Here is a 20,420-nt window from a genome sequence, read left to right on the forward strand (position 1 = left end):
CATGAGGTGTGCAGTCAACAAGGTGGCTTGTCCTCCTCCACTTGGGGTGTTTAGAGGTCCCTAGAAAGGTTGGAAAGTCTATTTGCTGAGAGGAATAGTTGATAAAGAGCAAGAGGAGAATATAACAACACTCTCTGCTTCTAGTCACCTCTGGCTATCCCTCTCTGCCCCACTGCTCAGCAGAGCTCCGAATTGAAGTATGTTAAAAGAGTTGTTTTATTTGAAGGGAGCAATTGAAGTTAAATAGTGACGTGAAAAGGGAGTGTGAAACTATTCGGATGTGCTAATCATTTTGTGATCAATCAATGGTAGCATGCAAGTCTCGCTGGACTGTCTTATGCATCTGCCTTTGTAACCTGTTAGAAGCATAACATTCTAACCCATGTTGCTTCTCCTCTGCTCCTTTTCCTTATGGCCTGAAGTTGCATTTTTATTCTTTCAGTTAGATTCCAACTGCCATGCATGCATCACTTACAAAGAACTCAAATGCAGTTTGTGTTGCTTGCTTGTCTCTGCCTGCGATTGTGTTTTCCTGTGCTGCGTTCTGACAGGACCCAGCTCACTTAAGGGCTGACCTTTGCGCTATGCCTCACTAGTCCAGTTTCAGAAACGTGATAAGTAGAAATATTACTCCTTGGCTTACCGAGCCAGATGCAGCCATACAGCTCCACCCTCATACAGACGGTCATGGGCAGCTCCGTGACGGGTATCACACGAATGTAGCGGGCTATGATCGAGGGCCGCAGGTCCTTCAGTACCACATCATAAGCATCTGAGTTACCTTGAATCACCTGCAGGTACGTGGGGAGATAAGAAAAATGATTCAGACAAAAAAAAAATTGTGCTTGATACTATCCTTTTATTCCTTTTGTAGGTATTGGGGACAATGTCCTCAATGCACAATGTGCTGCTGAATCCACCGAGCCGTTCTAGCCTTTTCCACAATCTAGCTCACTTTAGATGTTTGTACAATGAAGACATCTGAGTAGATACCTGTTTGCCATGGTGGTCCTTCCAGGTGAGCCAACGAACCCCGTTCCTACTGTAGTCGATCCTGTAGAAGCGGGCAAACTCCTTCCCGGTGGCTCGGGCGTGCCGACCCTGTGTCCCGATGAGTGTGATGAAGTGCAACTTGTGAAGGTCAATCTGCAGAAACTGGACATCTTCTGGATACAGCAAACCTTGTGGACACCAAGCCCCATCTCCATCCTCCCGCTGCAGTCTAGAAGGAGAGAAAAGTAAAGTGGGTGCCATATTAGAGTAGAAAGTCCGTAGACACAGTATAGTCCCTACAATTCAATGCACCCGCCAGAAACCTCCGCTCCACCCAACTGGCCTTGGCCACCATCCCGCGTATCCGCAAGACCACGGGCGGCGGAAGATCCTTCTCCTACCTCACAGCAAAGACCTGGAACGCCCTGCCCCTCCGCCTCAGGCAACCACCGTCACTGCCTCAATTCAGGAAGGACCTCAAGACCTAGATCTTCGACTGAACCACAGCGCCTTTGACAAGTCAGCAGTCCAGTGCCGTGGGACCCTTACGGGGGGAGTAGTCGCGCTTTACTAGACACTGATTGGTTGAATGCTTAACTTTTGTTTTGTATGCATTTAGAATTTTGTACTATGCTGTATCACTGGGTTTATTTAATATCGGTTTCACTTCTACAGTGCACCTATTCCACTTCTGTGCTGTCACACAGGTTTTGGAGTCCGGATGCCATTGAAACTCCTAGGATTGTTGCCTTGTGCCTTTGAGTTTGGTTTCTGGAGACAGAGCTGTGCGCTGTTTATCCCCTTCCACGCTGATGACGAGCTGGGCTCGTCATGGCGTAGCCTCCTCGCACGCTGATGACGAGCCCAGCTCGTCACGTAACATGCGATTTACAAAAATCTCAGCGTGCGAGCGGAAATCCGCTAGCGCGCATGAGGTTAAATAATAAAGTTTTGTACTGGTTAATGAGAACAGCAACATGTCCGATCCTATCAGGATCTTTGCAGTAGATGGTATGTTTAGACGTGTGTGTGCTGAGCACATTTGCCACTGCTTTTGTTCTGCTGGGTTTCATGGCTGTTCACTTCCTAGCCGGTGACAAGTGGTGATTGAGAGGCATAGCTAATGACTAGACTGTGACTGTGTGCACTTGGGGGAGTGCTGCTTTTAAGCTGTTGGGAATGGTTTGGTTTGTATGCATTTAGAGCAGAGGCTACAACAATTACAAGGCTGTGGTGCTGTGTTCTATCAATGGGGGTGCCATGGGGTTTAGATAATGCATTCTAATGGTGTCAGGTGCCTGAGGGCACCACGGAGTCTGTTTACAGCACTGAATTATTGTATGGAGCATGAGGCCTCCAGGGGTCTGTTTGATGTATTCTATGGGTGTAGAACGATACTTGGCAGTTTACAGCATGTTATCCGTGTACGGTGTATCTAGGTCCCAGGAAGTCTGTTCAGAGTATTCGATTGGGGCAGGACTCATTTAGGCACCAGGGAGTCTATTTAATATACTGTGTATGCGTACTGTACTTGACCACAGGAAATCTGCTTAATGGATTGTATTGCTGTAGGGTGCATGGGGTGGTCCCAGGAAATCTGTTTATTATAATTCTATTCTGGCAGGATGTTTAGGAGCACCAGGAAGTTTACTTAATATATTGTGTCAATGTGCAGGGTACATGATGTTATCAGGGGGACTCTGAAATGTATTATATTGATCCTGAGTGCACCAAGGCCATAGATGGACTGCCTAATGCATTCTATTAGTGTAGGGAGCAATGGGGGTCTACGTAATGTATTCAGAAAGCGTGAGTTCCACGAGTGCCCCAGAGGTCTGAATTCTGTTGTATTTAGGTGCATGGGCATGCCAGGGCGTCTGTTTGAAGCATTGTACTGCAGTTCTTAATTTGTGCTGAAGGTTGCATGTGGCAACCACCAGCCTTTAATTCGGCCCAAGTAGTCATGCATACCACCAGGAAGGAGAAGCTGGTATTCCCGCCCAAGAGGTTCTTGTGGGAAGCAGTCGGCTGAAAGTCTAATAGCGGCTAAACTAGAGACATGAGCAAAAAGGAGACAACAACTGGAATTCAGCAATATGATGGGATTATTTGCTGACTGGACGACTGCCCATCATATAAAACAGATAAGACGGACATTGTCACAATGAACAACAGGACAAATCTGTGGACTTAATATAATTGGCCACCCGAAAGGGGTGCAATACCCAAAACAATGCAATCAACAAAGGTTTCAGCGTTATCGTTCGCAGTAATTTAACTCTGAAACCCCAAGTTGCATCCCTGATTTCCAAATGCACATTCCTGTTCTCCAGATTGATGCACAGAAAGGGACAATGATAGCGTCATTATTTCAGACTCAATTATGCCAATTCTATTTACTTAGGTCTAATGCCATCCTTTATAGGCTGCAGATAATACAAAATGAGGTCGCACAACAAATATTACAACTGCCTAGAAGTGTGCATGCCACTCCTCCACTTCAAAAACTTCACTGGTTCCAGTGAAGCAACATATTCATTTCGAAGCTTGCTGTGTGTTTTACAGTGGCCCTATTTTTAAAATCTGCCATTGGACTTCGCAACTCAATGTGGTTTTCACACTATTTTTTGTGTAACTTCCATCATTTTATTTGTTTCTTTGATATGACTTACGTGTTTCTATTTGTGAAAGTGGTTTTAATTAATTATTGTTTTGCGCAAGGTACTTTGTTTTTAATGTATCATGCAGTTGATTGTATTTGCATTGCTTTTATGGTCTTTTTGACTTAAATAAAGAGAACTCGACAGGTCGTATGTCAAAGCTTGAGTGGATTAGCACCCCTATTTCTGACTCCGAAGGTGTGAAAGTGCACTCGATCACGCAATATGAGATCTGTACATACCAGCCGACTCAATGTTCCACAGGTTCAAAACCAAAAGACACGCAATTGATGGGGTGTCATGGTGACCAAAAGCACTATGGATTTTACCCAGATCTCTTGACTGGGGATGAATGTTTTGATTTGTTCTGCATCCCGTCCATCAATTGCGTGTCTTTTGCCCAAACATTCAAAAGGGCAGGTCTTGGCAGACCAACTTTGCAGCATTAGCTCTGGCAATTTGCAACTCTCTGTCTGACAATATTCTCCAGGAATCGCGTCTTAGGTTATTTAGAGAATATCAAAGTACATGGAGTTTCAAGAAAGCCTATCATGTTAAGAACTTGCTCTCTAATTGAATCTATACCTTTATATTGATGTCTGTGTAAAGCGTCCGGATACCAGTGGCGAACGTTTGCTATACACGAATAATTAACATAACATAAGATAACAAAGGGCTCCTAGATGCAAGACAAGGAAGACTGGATTAAGCACCATAAGGCCACGTGCCCACTGGTTCAACATGGCAGCCTACATGTCAGCCTCAGCTCTTTTAAAGTCCTTAAAATGTTCAGTCAATTATATTTGCCTTCCTGTGTCCTTCATTTTTACCTGATTAAATCATCCATGATATCACTGCTGCCTCTCCTGGGTGTCTCAGTGGCATTTCAGTGTTTAGCAAAGGTCTAGATCAAGCATTTCCTCTTTTCCTTCTGCTCTTCCAGCTTGAGGAAAGACAGTCCTATTGAGCGTTGTCAGCCCATGCAGCAACTCCCTCTCTACTTTGACTTGCCCTGCGCAGTCAATTTGGGAGGAGAGCCATGAATGCGCATGGCAGGTAGGACCATGATCACGAGGCAGTGAGCGGCAAAGGCTGGTAGATCTGGCTTTGATGGAGGAAAGTGGCGCCATAGTCATCGTCCTAACCCTCTTCCCAGGCAAGGACTGACCCCATTAGGCTGATCAAGTCAAGTTCTACCTACAACTTATTCTGCCTGCACAATGCTGTGTTGCCAAGGACCACTGTGTGGCCACTGACTTTGCAACACATCTACACACTGTATATCTTCAGACACTAGTAAGCTCATTTTCAGACAAGATTTTTGCTCCACTGACTTATACTTAAAGCTGATAATTAAGGGATAATTGTTGAAGTCGTGGAAGCTTGTTGCTAATTTTGTGGTGTAATGTAAGGTGGATTTGTAGCGCGCTTATTGTCACCAGTGAGGGTATCCAGGCGCTGTGTAATTTTGGTTGCTAGGTACCACTTACAGTTAAAGCATTAGTTGTAGGACTCGTGTGAAGGATTTGCCTTAACTATATTGGAAAATTAATTATTTTGCACAATTTGTCCAAAGTTTCTCAGTGAAGAGCACCTGAACCTACTTTTCTTTTTTTAAGTGGCGCTCACGCTGCTTGCCAGGTTCTGTTCAAGAAAAGTATTATTGGGTGTTACAAAAGCGTACTGAGATGGTTCTGGGAATGTTGATGCTCAGCCACACTTCCATTATACGGCTTGCATACATACACGAACCCTGACAAATGCGTGCACTTACATACGCAAACAGAAACACAACACAGACACCTCATCTACCTTGAGCTGATTAGGTGAAGTGCAGACCTAGGTTTCCCACAATGTATTGGCAGACGTATATGCAGGGAGGAATGATAAAACTACAGTGCCTAAAACACAAACACTCATTTCAATCTAAGCACCTCTAAATAGAAAACACTGTTTACTCATTTGGACCGAAAACATAAAATAGTAGAAAAATGCTAAACAATGTAATCCGTTTTTTAACTGTCATGCTGCGCCTCGGTGAATTAAGTTTGAAAAATAATTGATTTTGGTATATGGATTTTTGGTAAATTGGCTATCTCTTTGAAACAAGGCACGGGTTCACTCTACTGTTTCAAAGCTTATATTAAAATTTGGATGAATTCCTCATTTTTAAAGTAAAATAATTTGTATTTACATTAACTGTAACATTTGCATGTCTGCTTCAGTTGGCGTTGTTTATAGCGCCTTGTCATCTTCGAACAATTGTTTTGGGCTGTGAGGTATCCATACGGACTTAATTGAAATGTTGTCCATTTCGTGTCCACTAGGTGGCAGCGTGTACAAAGTTCTTCCCAGCTGCAACTAAATTGATATTTTCAATTGCGCTAGCATCATGAGATTTTATTTCTGGGTTATGTTTTTTTTTTAATATTAGTCTGTGTCTAGGTTTTTTATGTTGCGAAATTGTGTGTATTATAGTGTCCATATTAATATAGCCAGTCCTAATTCAAGCATTCCATCCATCCATTCCTTCACTTGGAACACGGCGACCAGGGAGTGCTCGAAATTAGACGCTCTGCTCAACACGATTCAAATAACGGAACCACGAGGTGCTTATCCGCGCCTGTGGTGTATGAACCAGATCCGCTCCCGGGATACAAACCTTTCTATCTACTAACCGGAGCTCACTCGCCACAAATAGACGCAAGAACTTACTAGGGCACAGGGGTGTGACCAGACCCCTTGCAGCACGTTTCAATTACCCTGACAAGAATCACGCGCTCTGGGGAAACTTACCCACATAGTCACGGGCCCTGCCGGGTCGGAAATATCACCGGTGGAGCGACCTTTTGACCTATTTTTACCAAAGTGACAGCCCTGAAGAGTCGCGAAGACATTGTTCCCATGCGACGAAACACGTGTCGGCTGGTTGTGGAGCCATTAAACCTTCTCAAAGTCTCATTACGTCGTATTTTCCCCTTTTTTGTGTTACATACCGTACACGACTGTGAAATAGTTCTGTTCAGGTGTGCATAGGCATTACTGTTAGCATCACGTTTTTGTATACTTTATTGCACATATACGAATTACATTTATAAGAATATGCAATAGAACAGAGGGTATTGCTTCAGGTACTTATACAATCCTTTCGAAAATTGGGTATGAGAAATTCAAGGAGAAGGTACAATCTTGAGATGCGCCATCCATTCATCTAGGGATGCTGCATACTACATCCTACTTGACCAGGCTGATCAACATCCAACCCTGGGCTCTCAGAATCACACCGCAAAGATGCAAAGAACAACTGACTCGGTGATTCGCCTTCCTTTCACTCTGTGTTAAAGTGTTTCATTTGGCTCTCCTCCAACCGGTCATGGATGTGGCTCTCATGGGCCACCACGGACACCTCTGCTCTAGACGTGCACTGTGGCAGCTGTACCCTGCAGACTTTCCTCAGGAACGTGCAAAGATAGCTTGACCCACACATTACCTGGCGTACTGAGGTCCAGTGGATTCATGCCAGTGGCTGGAAGCAGTGATGTCCTCGTCGCGGATGGTACGGTCATGCATCCCCAGAGGGTACCTGCATTGTGCTGTAGCGGAGATAAAAGGACAAGGTCAGTAGTGTGTAATACCACACTAGGACAGGTATCTCAAGAATCAATGCCACAGCAGAATCCCTTTAGAAGCTGTAGGTGATGGACATGTACATGGTGCAGAAACAGGGAAAACCTGTAAGGTTGAAGGCCTAAATGATAATTTTTCTAATACATGAATTAGGACCGGGCAAGGTAGCAGTGTTTACAAATTCGTGATCATGAAAATAAATCAGGCATTGGAAAATCTAAAAGGTCTGGATTTAATGTCTTAACATGGTCAGAAAGGCATACACAAATGTGCATTTGTGACCACAGAAGCAGCGAGGAGCCAATGGAGGGAGAAGTAGATTAATGGAAAATAGTCTCTCTTGAAATTCAAAGCATATACACCACTGAATACACTCAAAAAGCGAATGGCATTTGGTGAAAAGGAATTACTCCTCTGGCGGAGCCGAGATGTGACCGACATAGGCTGAAAAACAGCAGGTATGGAATGTATATTGAAAAGAATAGGTCTGTCTAAACAGCTGTGATGTCAAATACAAAACTAAACATAATACCAGACAACAGGCTAACTGGCAGAACACACATAAATTAACCAACAGGATAGATATACTTGCAGAAAGGAGCTAGTTAATCCGAAAGGAAGCTAACCTGGGATCAGCTAAATGTGGATTGCAAGTGATCCTACATGTTTGTGACACAACTCTGTGTCCATATAGTATTTTGATGCTTGCACCAACACCTGAACTAGTCTTGCCTACAACTTCTCAATATTTTAAAAAATTAGCAGCTGAAGTTCTACTTTGTGAGCATTTGACAGACCCACCACAACCAGCAAGAATGTACTCTGTACGGTGGATGGACCTTGAGCAGCCCGGTCACTAAACATATTATGAGAAAGCGGCAGAACACCCATTGGAGGCTTATTTAACCCCTTAAGTGCTGCTGACGGCCAATGGTCGTCAGCAGCGCTACCTCCCCAGTGCTGCGCACGACCATTGAACGTCCATTCAGCACTAGTTCTAATGGACAGCGCAGCACTGGGGAGAAATGTTTACACGCAGCTAAGGTGTTAAAGGTGATGAAAAGCAGATGAGGTGCACAGTCTGTAACCTTGTCCTGACTAGACCTTGTCTCCATAGCACTGGCGCATAAGGAGTCTACTGCTGGTATACACCCTTTACAACGCATCTTTTACTCCGCACTACCATTACAACGTGACTTTTACTCCGCATACCATTACAACGCATTGCGCTGGGGGGCGCTCTAGGATAGGGAATAAGTATAATTTACTATCCAACACCTTCCCTAGGGTCCACGGGGACTGGAGTTAGAATAGTAAATTATACTTACCACTATCCAGCACCTCAAAGCGCTATGCGTTGTAATGGGATGCGTTGTAAAAGTCGCGTTGTAACGGTATGCGGAGTAAAAGTATGCGGAGTAACGTCATACATCCCTACTGCTAGACCTCACGGACATGACTGGTTTCAATAGAATTATGCAGTGACATCAGATTCAAGTCCTGTCATTTAACATTTTTGAATTTCATTACTGGCACATTACAATTAAATCGTAAAATCGGCCTTCACCGTAAGGTCTCAAGGCGCTTGCTTTGGGAACCCGTCCTGGCTTTTCCCTGCGAGATAACCCCTACTGGGCATCCCCAAGGCGAAAGCCAGGCATCCCATCGCGGTGGGACCGTAGTGGAGATTAAGCAAGCTATTGCCCAGAGTTGCAGAGTGTGAACCCATGATTCGAGTAGGCACCGAGGCGAGAATTATCGAGTCAGTGGACATTTTTTAGCTCAAGACCCTGCTGCGTCGGGGATTGAACCCTGGTCCCGGGTCTGACCTCTGCGTCCGGGTCTGCCTCCTCTAACCGGTGAGCCACACTTCTCCACTATACAATTGTGAGACAATTGTGAGACTAACATGGTTTCTGCTCACTCTGCTGTAATCTGTACCTCCTCTAATTCGCAATCTCAGGTAAAAGGCAGCACTATTCGTGGCAATGATTTGTGCCACCAAAGTAGTAGCTGCAAGAAATGCAAAGAGGTCATGCCTGTCTGCAAACATGGACGGTCATAAGAGGTCATAAGAGGTAATCTCCAAGAAGAAAATCCACTCTCTCTCCTTACTCAACATGTTTCTATAGTCGGCCCTCAACACCTTAAAAAACAAGCTAATTCCCCTTCTGCCAAAGGAGCAGAGGAGGGATGGTCAGGCTGTCCTTACCAGCGATGACTTCCGCAGCCGATCTTCCAGGTAGGAGCGCGAATAGCAGCCAGCCGAAAAACATGGTGCGCGGGCGAGAGCGGGCGAGGGTCCGTCAGTTCAGGGCGAGTGCAATCCACGTCCCACCCAGACATCTACATTTCTAAGAGAAAAACAATACCAATGTCAGGTCTGTCAAACAGGTTTATTTTACATGTCACCAGCCAAAATAAGGTTTGACAGGCACTAATATTCATACATAAAGCATTTTAAGTTACACATGCAGCAGCCTGAAGGCATTAGCATCACCATTAATGTCAGAACCACAAAAACCACCACAAATATTAATGTTTTAGTCACACCACCAGCCAATGCTTTGGCCAAGCTGTGTGCCTCTCAGGAACCATCTCCAGGTGAGCACTTTATTCAGTTATGAATAGTGTGGCTAGCAAAGCTGGTCAGCAACATTTTCTGTAGGCGGGACTTCTTGTACGACATACTGGGGCAAGTAGACACTGAAAGCGATTCTACCAGCCCACAGGGCGCCACCCAACTCCAGATCACAGATCAGATCTACTTCAGAGCCTGGCTGCAGCGCGCCTCTGCTGGGCTGAGGGTCAAGCTTCTGCTGGTTGGTGCAGAAGAACAACTCTAGCAAAAATGCTGCAGCTGGGAGAGCAGGTTCTGCATAAGAACATCCCTTTTGCATTTGAAGGCAGTAGATGGTGAAGAAACAATTGAAGAGGATTTCTTACTGGTAAGGTAAAATCATAATTAAAAATAGTGGTCACTTTCAATGTGACTAATTAAAAGAAAGCTGCAAATCACACGGTACAGATGGACGTCTTGCACAACAGAATAAGATAGTTAATAACCTGAATGAGAGACGGCCAGTAACACATCAGAGAGCATGAATATCATTTACAACAAAACTATCAATAAGAGGAGAACACCAATCTCCTAACCTAACGTGAATACTGTATAACTTTGGATGGAGCATAGGTGGGAGGGGGAACAACCAGATTCTAGAAGTCCACACGCTCTGTCTGCAATCTAGGACCAACCCGTAGAAGAATACCAATTGCAGGAGCAATGCATGACTCATATGTAGAAGGGTGCATGCTATGGAAGCAGGTAGTAGGGTACAAGCTACAGAGTGGCCCCCTGTCCCATCTGTAGGGCGGACCTTCAAAGAGTAGAAGCTCTGGTACAATCCCTGAATCAATTATAGAAGGATACACGCTACGGGAGAAACCCATGAAACAAAATCTGGAAAGTGCAAAAGGAAGCAATCCCTGTCGCACCCATAGTTGGGAATGAGCAAAGAGAGCAATCCACTGGATTACGATTTGTCAAGTCTGAACTGCGAAAGTATTCTCTTACTCAACCATAACATAACACATGATGAGGAAGCAATCCATACCCAAACCATTGAAGGACAGGAGCTTTGGGAGCAATTTATGACTGCGGAGCGAGAGGACATAAACTTACTCGCCAACTATAGTCTGATGGAAGAGGACTATTCACAGAGGAGTATCAACTGAATTTATTAGATGAACCCTTCACATAATCTTGGAGATTCTGCCTCAATATATAAAGTAAGACCCTATCAAGCTCCTAGGAAAGGTTGCTCTATAATTATGAAGCATGTCACTAGTTAAAAAAAGAGCAACACATGTTGATGGACTAAGTATTGTGAACCCGATGCAGTGTTCTTTGTATGTTATGAGGAAGCCATGCAATGCTCGAAGGCTGAAACGTATTGACACACTAAGGCTTCCATAACTATGAAATTAACTGAAGCAATGTGGTTATTACATAACATTTAGGGATAAAGTGTTTATCTCTTTATGGAATCATACTCCTGATAATGTCATTTAGACACACTACTGTGTTTCCCTCCATGAATGATGTGAGGACCAATGAAGAAACGTGAATCTGAAAACAACTTTGTGAATTGTACAAAATCTGCTAGCAAGATGGTAAGTGAAAAAATTATGAGTTAACACCATCGCTGCTATTGGAATTCTTCTTCAGTGCTGAAAGTGCTTGATTCCCATTGTTCATGACGAGCTCAGCTCGTCATGAGCACACGAGAGGTGTACCTCATGACGAGCTGTGGCTCGTCATGAGCATCGAAGGTTAATGTGTGACATGGTTTATTTATTTTGGTCAAGTATTTATTGCACAGGATCCTTTCTGATTATAGGAATTAATGCTAGACGTTTGGTGGACAAAGCTAGTAGCAAACCTCTCCTAAAAAATAATAAGATTTGTCCCAACTTAAAAATTCTGACTTGATAGTGTGTCCGTTTTATAGTAAGATTTCTGCAAAGTGCGGGAAACCATGTGATTTATATTTATACAGGAATAACTGGAATTTATTAACTAAACCAACCTGGACAATGGCTGAGATGTGAATGTGTGACTAACTGAGCACAGTGGCCAAACCACAACCAACCAAGATCAACCAGGAGATGTCATGTACCCACAATAGCATGTCGCCACCAACCAGAGCCCACTGGAAATTCACTAAGCTTGCCCCCTTCGTCAACATAATAGATCACACCAACCAACCAGCAGGATTTATCAAGAAATTTCAATCGCTTTCAGCTTTATAAGCGTAGGTTTGATCATCCAGACCCATTAGTAATCTCTGCCAACAGAAGGCATCTGGAAGCTTCCTGAACTCACCCCACTTTTTGACAGTCTTGCAAGCCGGTCCAATTGGAATCCATGCGCAGTTGTCCTAAAGACACCGACTTTCATGACATAGAAGCACAGACAGCCAGACTAGAATGAATTAGATAAAGCCCTAAGCTGACCCCCTTCATCAGTATGGTCCGGCAGACACGCCTGATGGCTACTGTCTTCAAGAGCATGGTAGCCTCCCTCAGCTCATCACCTGCAGCAGCACATGGGCCCAGAGGCCTGACCATCCACAGCCTGAATCCACCAAGAAAAGCTCTTTGACCACTGCACTGCGGTACAACGGTGAATGCGCTTTTAATGATGAACAACATAGACAGGGCACATACCGATATTAGAAGGGCCAACAGATCGGGGGAATATGCCGCCATTTCTACATAAAAATGTCAAGGAACTGAAAAGTATCCCAAAATGCGAGGTCAATACAGGCACATCCAAAACAAACAAACAAGCAAACAATCCTCCACCAATCCCTGGATGTTTTAATCATTTTTGTTAGGAAGCTGATAGACAGCTTGTTTTATTTATTTTTATATATTTTCCCGTACCAATGAAAAACATAGGTGCCAAAGTAGGAAAACATTTCTGAAATGGAATTTGTTTCAAATCGTGTGCATCACGAATGACAAAATGAATCCTACAAAAAAAAATACTGGGTGTTCTTTCCTAATTATGTGCTGACTGCAAAGATAAGGACAGGTTTTGCAAGATGTTCTTCATGACATTCCCTGGGAGTTAAAGTTTACACTCACAAAATTATTTCTCATCGCTTTCTTTTTTTTCCCGGGGACACTTTCGCTAGGTTCCACTTTGTTGATTTTTATCCCTGGTGGACCTCACCATGGAGAAGAGAAGTCAGGTAAGAGGGCAGCAGAATAAATAAGTGAAAAGGAGAAACAGAAAATGAAAAACGTAAAGAGGAAAAGAAAGAGAATGAATGAACATAAAGGAGGAGGAAGGAAAATCGTAAAGCATCAAGGAATGAAGAGATGGAAAAAGTGAAGGAAGAAAAAATGTAACAAGGGAGGTGTGTGTTAAAGGAGGGAGAAAAGTGATTAAACAACGGCAGGCCAGAGCAAGCAGCACAAGAAAAGAAGATGTACATATAGGTAATGAAGTGAGGGGACAGAGCAGCATGGATCACCCAGAGACAGAGGGGAGTATAGAATAGAAGACACCTATAGTGGACAGGGACTTGAAGAGTGGGCCTGCATCAGTAGTGGAAATTGGGCGCATACGTTTTGGGCGTGGTCACAGCCGCCCGAGCCAAAATTCTGGCACAAATTACATCCTGGTCCTTTCTTGGGGGAATACCTGTTAAACCCAAGTAATTTTGCATTCCGTGTACACCAAGCCACATGGTGTCCGTAAATCCGGCTGCGTTTGTCACAGAGGAAATCCCAATGTAGTTGTGATTACGGCACAGTTGAAACAGAGGTACGATAAACTTGAAGAGATGAGGCTTTCAAAAGTCATATATGTCCATTGTATTAATAAATATTTATATAAGGCCAAGACTGCACAAAACGAATTTCCAAATTACATTTTTAATGCCGAAAGTAACGTACCGTTCCACTAGGTGGCAGCATGCAACCGTTAAATAAATAATATCGCACCCTAATTGTAAAAGTTATTTGTGGCACTTAACATGATATAAATCAACATCGTTTTCTGATGACATCCACACTTGAGGTCACTGCTGACATCTCGCTCGTTGAGTTTGTTTACGATCATCACGGCTTGATTTCCCACAACTGTACATCCCTGCGATATCAGTGCGCGAAGCAAACTGCTCGCAGTTATCGTTCTCACGAAATGCGTTTACACTGGTAGGCAAACTGCATTTTCCCATCGTAACCTTCGTCTTCCAATCGGTTTTTTATTTTCACTTGGCGAGAACATCTCGTTTTTGCTGTGAGTTTTCTGTTATTGTACCAAGACACAGCCCAGAACAACAAGCACATATACCTTAAACAACATTTGCAATGAAAATAGATCTGGCTTATAAATGGTAGTGCCTTTTGTGTCACTGATTGGTTAAGGTAATCACTAAATCTTCATACATGAACTCTGTCTCTCAGCTTTGCACTTGTGCATCCATTCAACCATCCATCCATCCCCTGACTCTTTCTTACATTTAACCTCGGACACATCTGCAATAAAAGAAATACAAACTCAAAAACATATGCAAGAAATATTAAGCCTACAAGTACAAAAATAAAAAATAAACATGCTGTTATCTAAACACAAAAGGCATATGCTTGCAATACTGAAACTAAACATAGCAGCAGGTGTCAGTCTGGGCCCAGGTTTAGTAACAAGGAGCCCCCTCAGATCCGTCCACTAATTAAGGCTCTGGGGTTTTCTGTTGATTCCTGAGCTTCGCTCCCACAGCTTGCTGTACCAGTGGAACCAGGCACTGCTTCAACGGATAGGCTGGGACCGACCCTCTAGTCTTACCGACAGAACAAATATAATTGTGGTGAGTTACCGCTGGAGAATGAGTAGTTGCTCAAGTAATTCTCGGTCATACACATTCCCGCAACACTGACTTGGGAAAAGGGGCGGCATCTAAGGAGAGACTGGAGGCCTCGGAAGACAGTAAGCCCATCCTTTCTTAGAAGCCCAACCAACAGACGCCAGCAAATCCCTGACACTAACCAACCGAGAAGACCAAGTCAGGTGTAGTGGGACATTTCCCAACTAGCAGACTTAGCAGACTCCAGCAAATCAGACAGTTGTACCAGAACCAGTCGCGGCCGGCATAGCTCGCGGGTGGGGGGAGGCGGGGGGTCGTGCGGGTTCAGGTGGGGGGGGTTAATTTAATATTAATAATCATTAAAAAAATAATTAAACTTATCTTTCCTCCGGCAGGAACAGGAAGCAGAAGCAGGTAGCCAGGCTCCCTCCCCTAAGCCAATCACAACACTGCAAGCAGCGCTGTGATTGGTCAGGACGCCGCCCACCCAAGGGCTTATGAGGAGGCCATGTTCTCCATGCAGGCTGCAATGCAGCATGCATGGAGAAGGGCAGAGTGCGCATTACGGGTTTGGGCGGCCCCAGGGGGCCGACCAAGAAGTCTTTGAGCACTCATGAGTGGGCGGGCACACCACTCCTCCCATGCCCACAGAGCAGCCCCGCCCACCCGCCTGCCCGCAACCAAACCTAAAATGGTAATAACTTCAAGTTATTACCATTTTATGTTTCTGCTTCTGGCACTGAGAGAAAGCGGTGAGGCGAAGCTCCTCCGCCCTCGTGGAGGAGCTGCCCCTAACTGGACCATTTCCCAACCAGCAAACTCCAGCAGACGCCAACCAACTGAGAAGAACATGTCAGGTGTAGTTCAAAATTTGCGGTCAAAGCCGAAGACAATTCAGTTTTATGGGCACTCTCTTCATTCATTGTTTGCATAAACAGCTTCTACGGTTGGATTTCTTTCGGTTAAGTGCTCTACTTCAAAAGGCTACAGCAAGGAAGCAATGGTATGGGATAGACACGGTAGGAAACAATACCTGGTGTCAATGACATCTGGTGACCTGAGGCTAGACGGTCTATTGTGGTTGATGCAAGGATACACTGTGGCTACTAAATCTGTTCAGACCAGGATACACTGTGTCTGGAGCAATAAGGATACATTATGTGATTTACACCCGTTGAGCTGAGGATACACTATGTCTGTGCCATCGACATGGCTTAGATACATTCTGTCCGCTGTTCCAGGAATGACGCGTTAATGTTTAGCTCCCGATTGCGAAATGTACCACATAAGGGTAGTTTATTTGTAATGCCCTCCACTTGTAATCTAACAGGTATGCACAATTAAAAGCCAGTTTCATCTTTTAGAGAACCCAGCCTCCTCACCGCAGTCTTACAAATACGAATCGAATCCCTAATAACAGTCTAGAGATTAGCTCTGTAGTTATGCTGCAACGCATTGAACAATAACTTCACTAATAGAAATGCTAAATGTTTCTACTACCAATAATAATGTTTAAAGCTTGGAGGACCTTTCATACTCTGTTCACTCTAAACAAAACAAAGAACATGACCGGTTCATATACATAATGGCTTTTGTAGAGTGCAAAATGCTGCGATGCATCATATAGTACAAATCCACTGAAGAATTTGTTTGGCAAATAAGAGAGTTTCTAGCTCCAATCTCACTGGTATTATTTATTATGAGCCATGGTAAGAATGAAAGCATTTAATGTCACCAACATACACCACCCTTAATCACTACTGGGTGGAATCAAAATGCCATGGTGTCAAGATCATCTCCTATGCGGACGACACCCAGCTGGTGGTCTCCCTTGCACAGAAGAGCGGCCTCCAGTCGCCACCAGACTTAGCGGCCTGCCTGGAGGACGTAAAGAGGTGGATGATGAGCTCATGCCTAAAGCTCAATGACGATAAAACTGAGCTAATGCTCCTGGGCCCAGCCTCCCCTCCCTCCATAGAGCTGATCTGGCCTTCAAGCATGGGAGTGGCCCCACCCCCCAGAGACAACATCAAAAGCTTAGGCGTCTCGCTCGATAAGTCTCTGAGCCTTAACACACAGGCCACCAAGATGTCAGCCACCTTTTTTGGCCTCCTCAGGGTGATCAAAAAAGTCCTTCCCCTCCTCCGCTTCGAGGCCAAACAGATAATCATACAGGGCCTCATCCAATCTCGTCTGGATTTTAACAACGCCCTCTACCTGGGAGCACCAGACTACACCCTACAAAAGCTCCAACGCACCCAGAACTGTGCTGCCAGAGCGCTGCTGGGAATCCCTTGGAGGACTTCAATAAAAACCGGCCTAAAGACCTTACACTGGTTACCTGTCAGGGACAGAGTAAAATTCAAAGCGCTTTGCATTGCCCACCAGACATTCTGGGAAACGGGCCCAGACATCAACCGCTCCCTGATTTCTCCCTACAGGCCCATTAAATCCCTCCGCTCCTCAACAGCATTCCTGGCCAAGATTGCCAGAATCCACAGAGCCAGAGCAGGAGGACGCTCCTTTTTGTATAATGTCTCCAAACTTTGGAACACCCTCCCTCTGCAGCTGAGAAACAACCCCAACCTGACTAGCTTTCGCAAACAGCTAAAAACCCTACTGTTTAATGCCTAATAAAGTAACCTCATGAGGGCTTTCTCTGTTTCAGCGCCTGGACGCCTCAGGGCAGCTGCAGCGCTCTACAAATCACATTTTCATTTCATTTCATTTCATAAAGAAACCGACAATCCATTTATCTTTTAACCACTGAAGAATAATACAATATTCGTATATAGTATAGATGTAGATGCCTAGTGCAATATGTAGTTTATACCATGGTTGAGTAGTTGTGAGATCATGGCACCTGAGAAGTTACCACACTACTTTCAATGGCACAGTCACCACCTTTGCCCATTTTTCATAGTACAAACAGAATAGAATATGGGTGCACATTTCTCCGCTCAAACTGGCAAGCTCTGAAAGCGCTTACAACCTGAATACGATTTCACTCTCTCCACCCTAAATTCTGCAGAGCTATAAAGTCCTGGCTTTTCCTTATGAAACGTATGTCTCTACTACTAGCATCTAGATACTTGCATCGATGTCAAGTACTAGGCAGAACAATTGTACCAGGTAAAAAGAACAAGGATAATAAAAACTTTACCCATGGACTTAGCAGGTGGAGGTATGTATTCAAAGAGCTAAACCAGCCTTTGGAAATATAAGCCTGCTTCTGCGGCGACAAGAACGAAGCATTGCTCCGGTCCTCTCCCACAACAAAAGACACTTCATACATAAGACACCCAGCAGCCATGCACCCTTCCAAACATGTATTTTTTTAAGCATGTCGGCAGGCCCCAGCTAGGAGCAAGGCACACAAAGTCTGAACAGTGATACCAAGCCACACCGATTGTAGCAATGTGTTCTACAAATGCAAACTGCATCAGTGCTCTCTATGACAAGTGCAGATGATTCTACTTATCTAATGTATCTCTGGTCCGGAGACATAGTACAAAGGTCACAAGCCTGTTGCAGTCATTGCAAAGAAATGCATCATGGTAAATGCAGTACAAGGCAGACCTTACTCACATTGTGGTTGTCTTAGCTGAGTCTTAAAGTGCAGCCAATGTTTTACAGCCTTTGACACCAATGTATCGTCTTTATGGACTCCTCAAGAAAGCAAACAATTGCCCTTGTGCACTCATCAAAAGGAAAACGTTCTATTGGGTAAACACAACTTAAAGCTTAGTTTACGAGGATACGTGTCCGACAGCTCCATGGTGCTAAGCCCAGGCCCCAGCAGCCAACCACCAACTCTTCTAATGGTCAGGAGGCTGGATGTCAGGGGTTTCCATTTCTTTTGCAGAGCAGTCCAAAACTCCGCGTTTTTTAGAATACACCTCCTACAATTAGAACATTCTGCCTTGAACAAACTGCTTGGAGTCTTGCCTGCCCATTGAAGGTGCATAAACTCCGCACTCTTCTCTCATTACCCGTGGGCACTGCCCCAATGCCTAATCAAGAAGTATATCATACATGTACAGTAGAGGTGAAAGACATTGCACACAATGCACTTTATGTTTCTTTAGATAACCCCAATCTTCTTCTTGTAGTTGAAACTTTCTACTGGATTCTACTTCTGGGTATGTTGTCTGTTTCTTCTCCCTTCCTGATGTCAAGAAAAGTATGCTCCCTTGCTATTTTCTTCAATACAAATCTCCATCTTAAATCATGACTTAGAAGATTGCCAAGGAGGTGTTTCACTCTTTTTGGGGGTTTGCCTCCCAAATGAGACCTACCTAGGGAGACACTGGGTGCCTTTCGCATGCACTAATGTGCGGAGGCTGGTTTTGTGGTTACTGGGAGGAGCCACACTTCTTCTGGCCAATCAGGAAGGAAATGCAACAGGCCTTCTCAGCTCCCAATTTTTGCACTCGCAGGCCTACAAACTCACCAGCAACAGGGTAATGCATGTGTAACACCGCAATGCTTAGAAGATTATTGTTGGTATGTCTTTACTCATGGGAACTTTGAAGGTGTGCAGAAGCTAAGACTTCAGGTGTCTGTGAGCTGGCAGCAAACCCCAACCTGTTCAGGCAGGTCAATGACGTTCTGAATAAGAATCATTTACAGGGTACACAGAGACCACGGAAGGCATCCCAGTGCTCGGCACTAGGCACTGCTCGGGAGAATGATGTCCAAAATTAAGAGTCCAAGGAAAGAAACAGCTAGCTTATTACAGCATTCCAACAGGCCAAAGGATTGTCGATTGGACAACTTTTAAGGGCACTGGGCATAGCTTGGCAGCAAGGTTATCGACGGAGCATACCAAGAACCAGCCACACAGCTGTAATTTGTACCAATTGGAGTCTCGGAAGAATGTGTTAAATGTAGAAAATAAATCCAAGGCTGCTTTTCCAGTATATCTTTTGTACTGTCTTACTCCTATCCCCTTTACTAGGGAAATATTAAGCACTCCACTGCAAGTTGAAGCAAAACGTTTATAAAAGTTACAAAATAAATAATCAAATGCTGGTCCCACAGGACCCTATGCTCAGATCATGCTGACATTGTGTCGGGCTGATAAAGATATTCCACAAGGTAGTTTGAGTCATCCAGTCCTTCTGCTCAGGGTTTCCCAATCAGCTAATGGACTTAATTATACAGCGAACACCACAAGTGAACCACGCCCAGTGATCTCCACAACTTCCCAGAAGACCACTCGCCACACAGGACCCTATCAACTTTGCAAACCCTATCATGACTAGTTAAAGGGCTGCACAAAAGACAACATACTAATTCTCGAATTCTGATTTGCTAACTGAAATTCTGATTGGCTAACTTTAATAATAATAAGAATAATATATGTAAAAGGCTTACACAGATCTCCAATGACTCGTCTTAAAATGGCTGATGAATTTAAAAGAGGTGTCGTCCAAACTTTAAAGGTAAGAGTACAAAAAGCATATCACAGTCCTCACATCGGTGCTATAATCATGCTAACCCACAGGAAGTGGTCGTGGGAGCCTAAGATGCCGCTGAGCTGGCGATGATGAAATGTGGTGTTAAATGTGTGAGCCCGTGGGATTCAAAATATATGTGGTCATTCGGGTTCCTGTACTTATCCCGAATACCAACCATGCGATGCATTTTTCTGAGAGCCCCATGTTCTGCAATTAGATCTCTAAAAAACTGATGGTGGAGTAAGTGCAGTAGAATGTACAGGATCTTAAGATGTCCTTAAGTGAGGACAGCCACAGTG

The 20,420-nt window shown here is 44.3% G+C and overlaps 1 protein-coding gene across 4 annotated transcripts in view; it reads right to left on the bottom strand.

The window, feature by feature from the left end:
• LOC147710550 (discoidin domain-containing receptor 2-like) overlaps positions 1-20,420 on the bottom strand; it is a 369,004-nt gene that overhangs the window by 88,027 nt on the left and 260,557 nt on the right. For all 4 annotated transcript variants that reach the window (XM_086921220.1, XM_086921217.1, XM_086921218.1 and 1 more), the window contains 4 exons: positions 9,493-9,634; positions 7,144-7,246; positions 994-1,222; positions 644-791 (listed from right to left, as the gene is read on the bottom strand). In XM_086921220.1, coding sequence (XP_086777346.1) covers positions 644-791; positions 994-1,222; positions 7,144-7,246; positions 9,493-9,556 — 544 coding nt within the window. In that variant the 5' untranslated portion in view covers positions 9,557-9,634. The remainder of the gene's footprint in view (positions 1-643; positions 792-993; positions 1,223-7,143; positions 7,247-9,492; positions 9,635-20,420) is intronic.

This window comes from Lissotriton vulgaris, chromosome 5, assembly GCF_964263255.1.
Source record: "Lissotriton vulgaris chromosome 5, aLisVul1.2, whole genome shotgun sequence".
NCBI lineage: Eukaryota > Metazoa > Chordata > Amphibia > Caudata > Salamandridae > Lissotriton > Lissotriton vulgaris.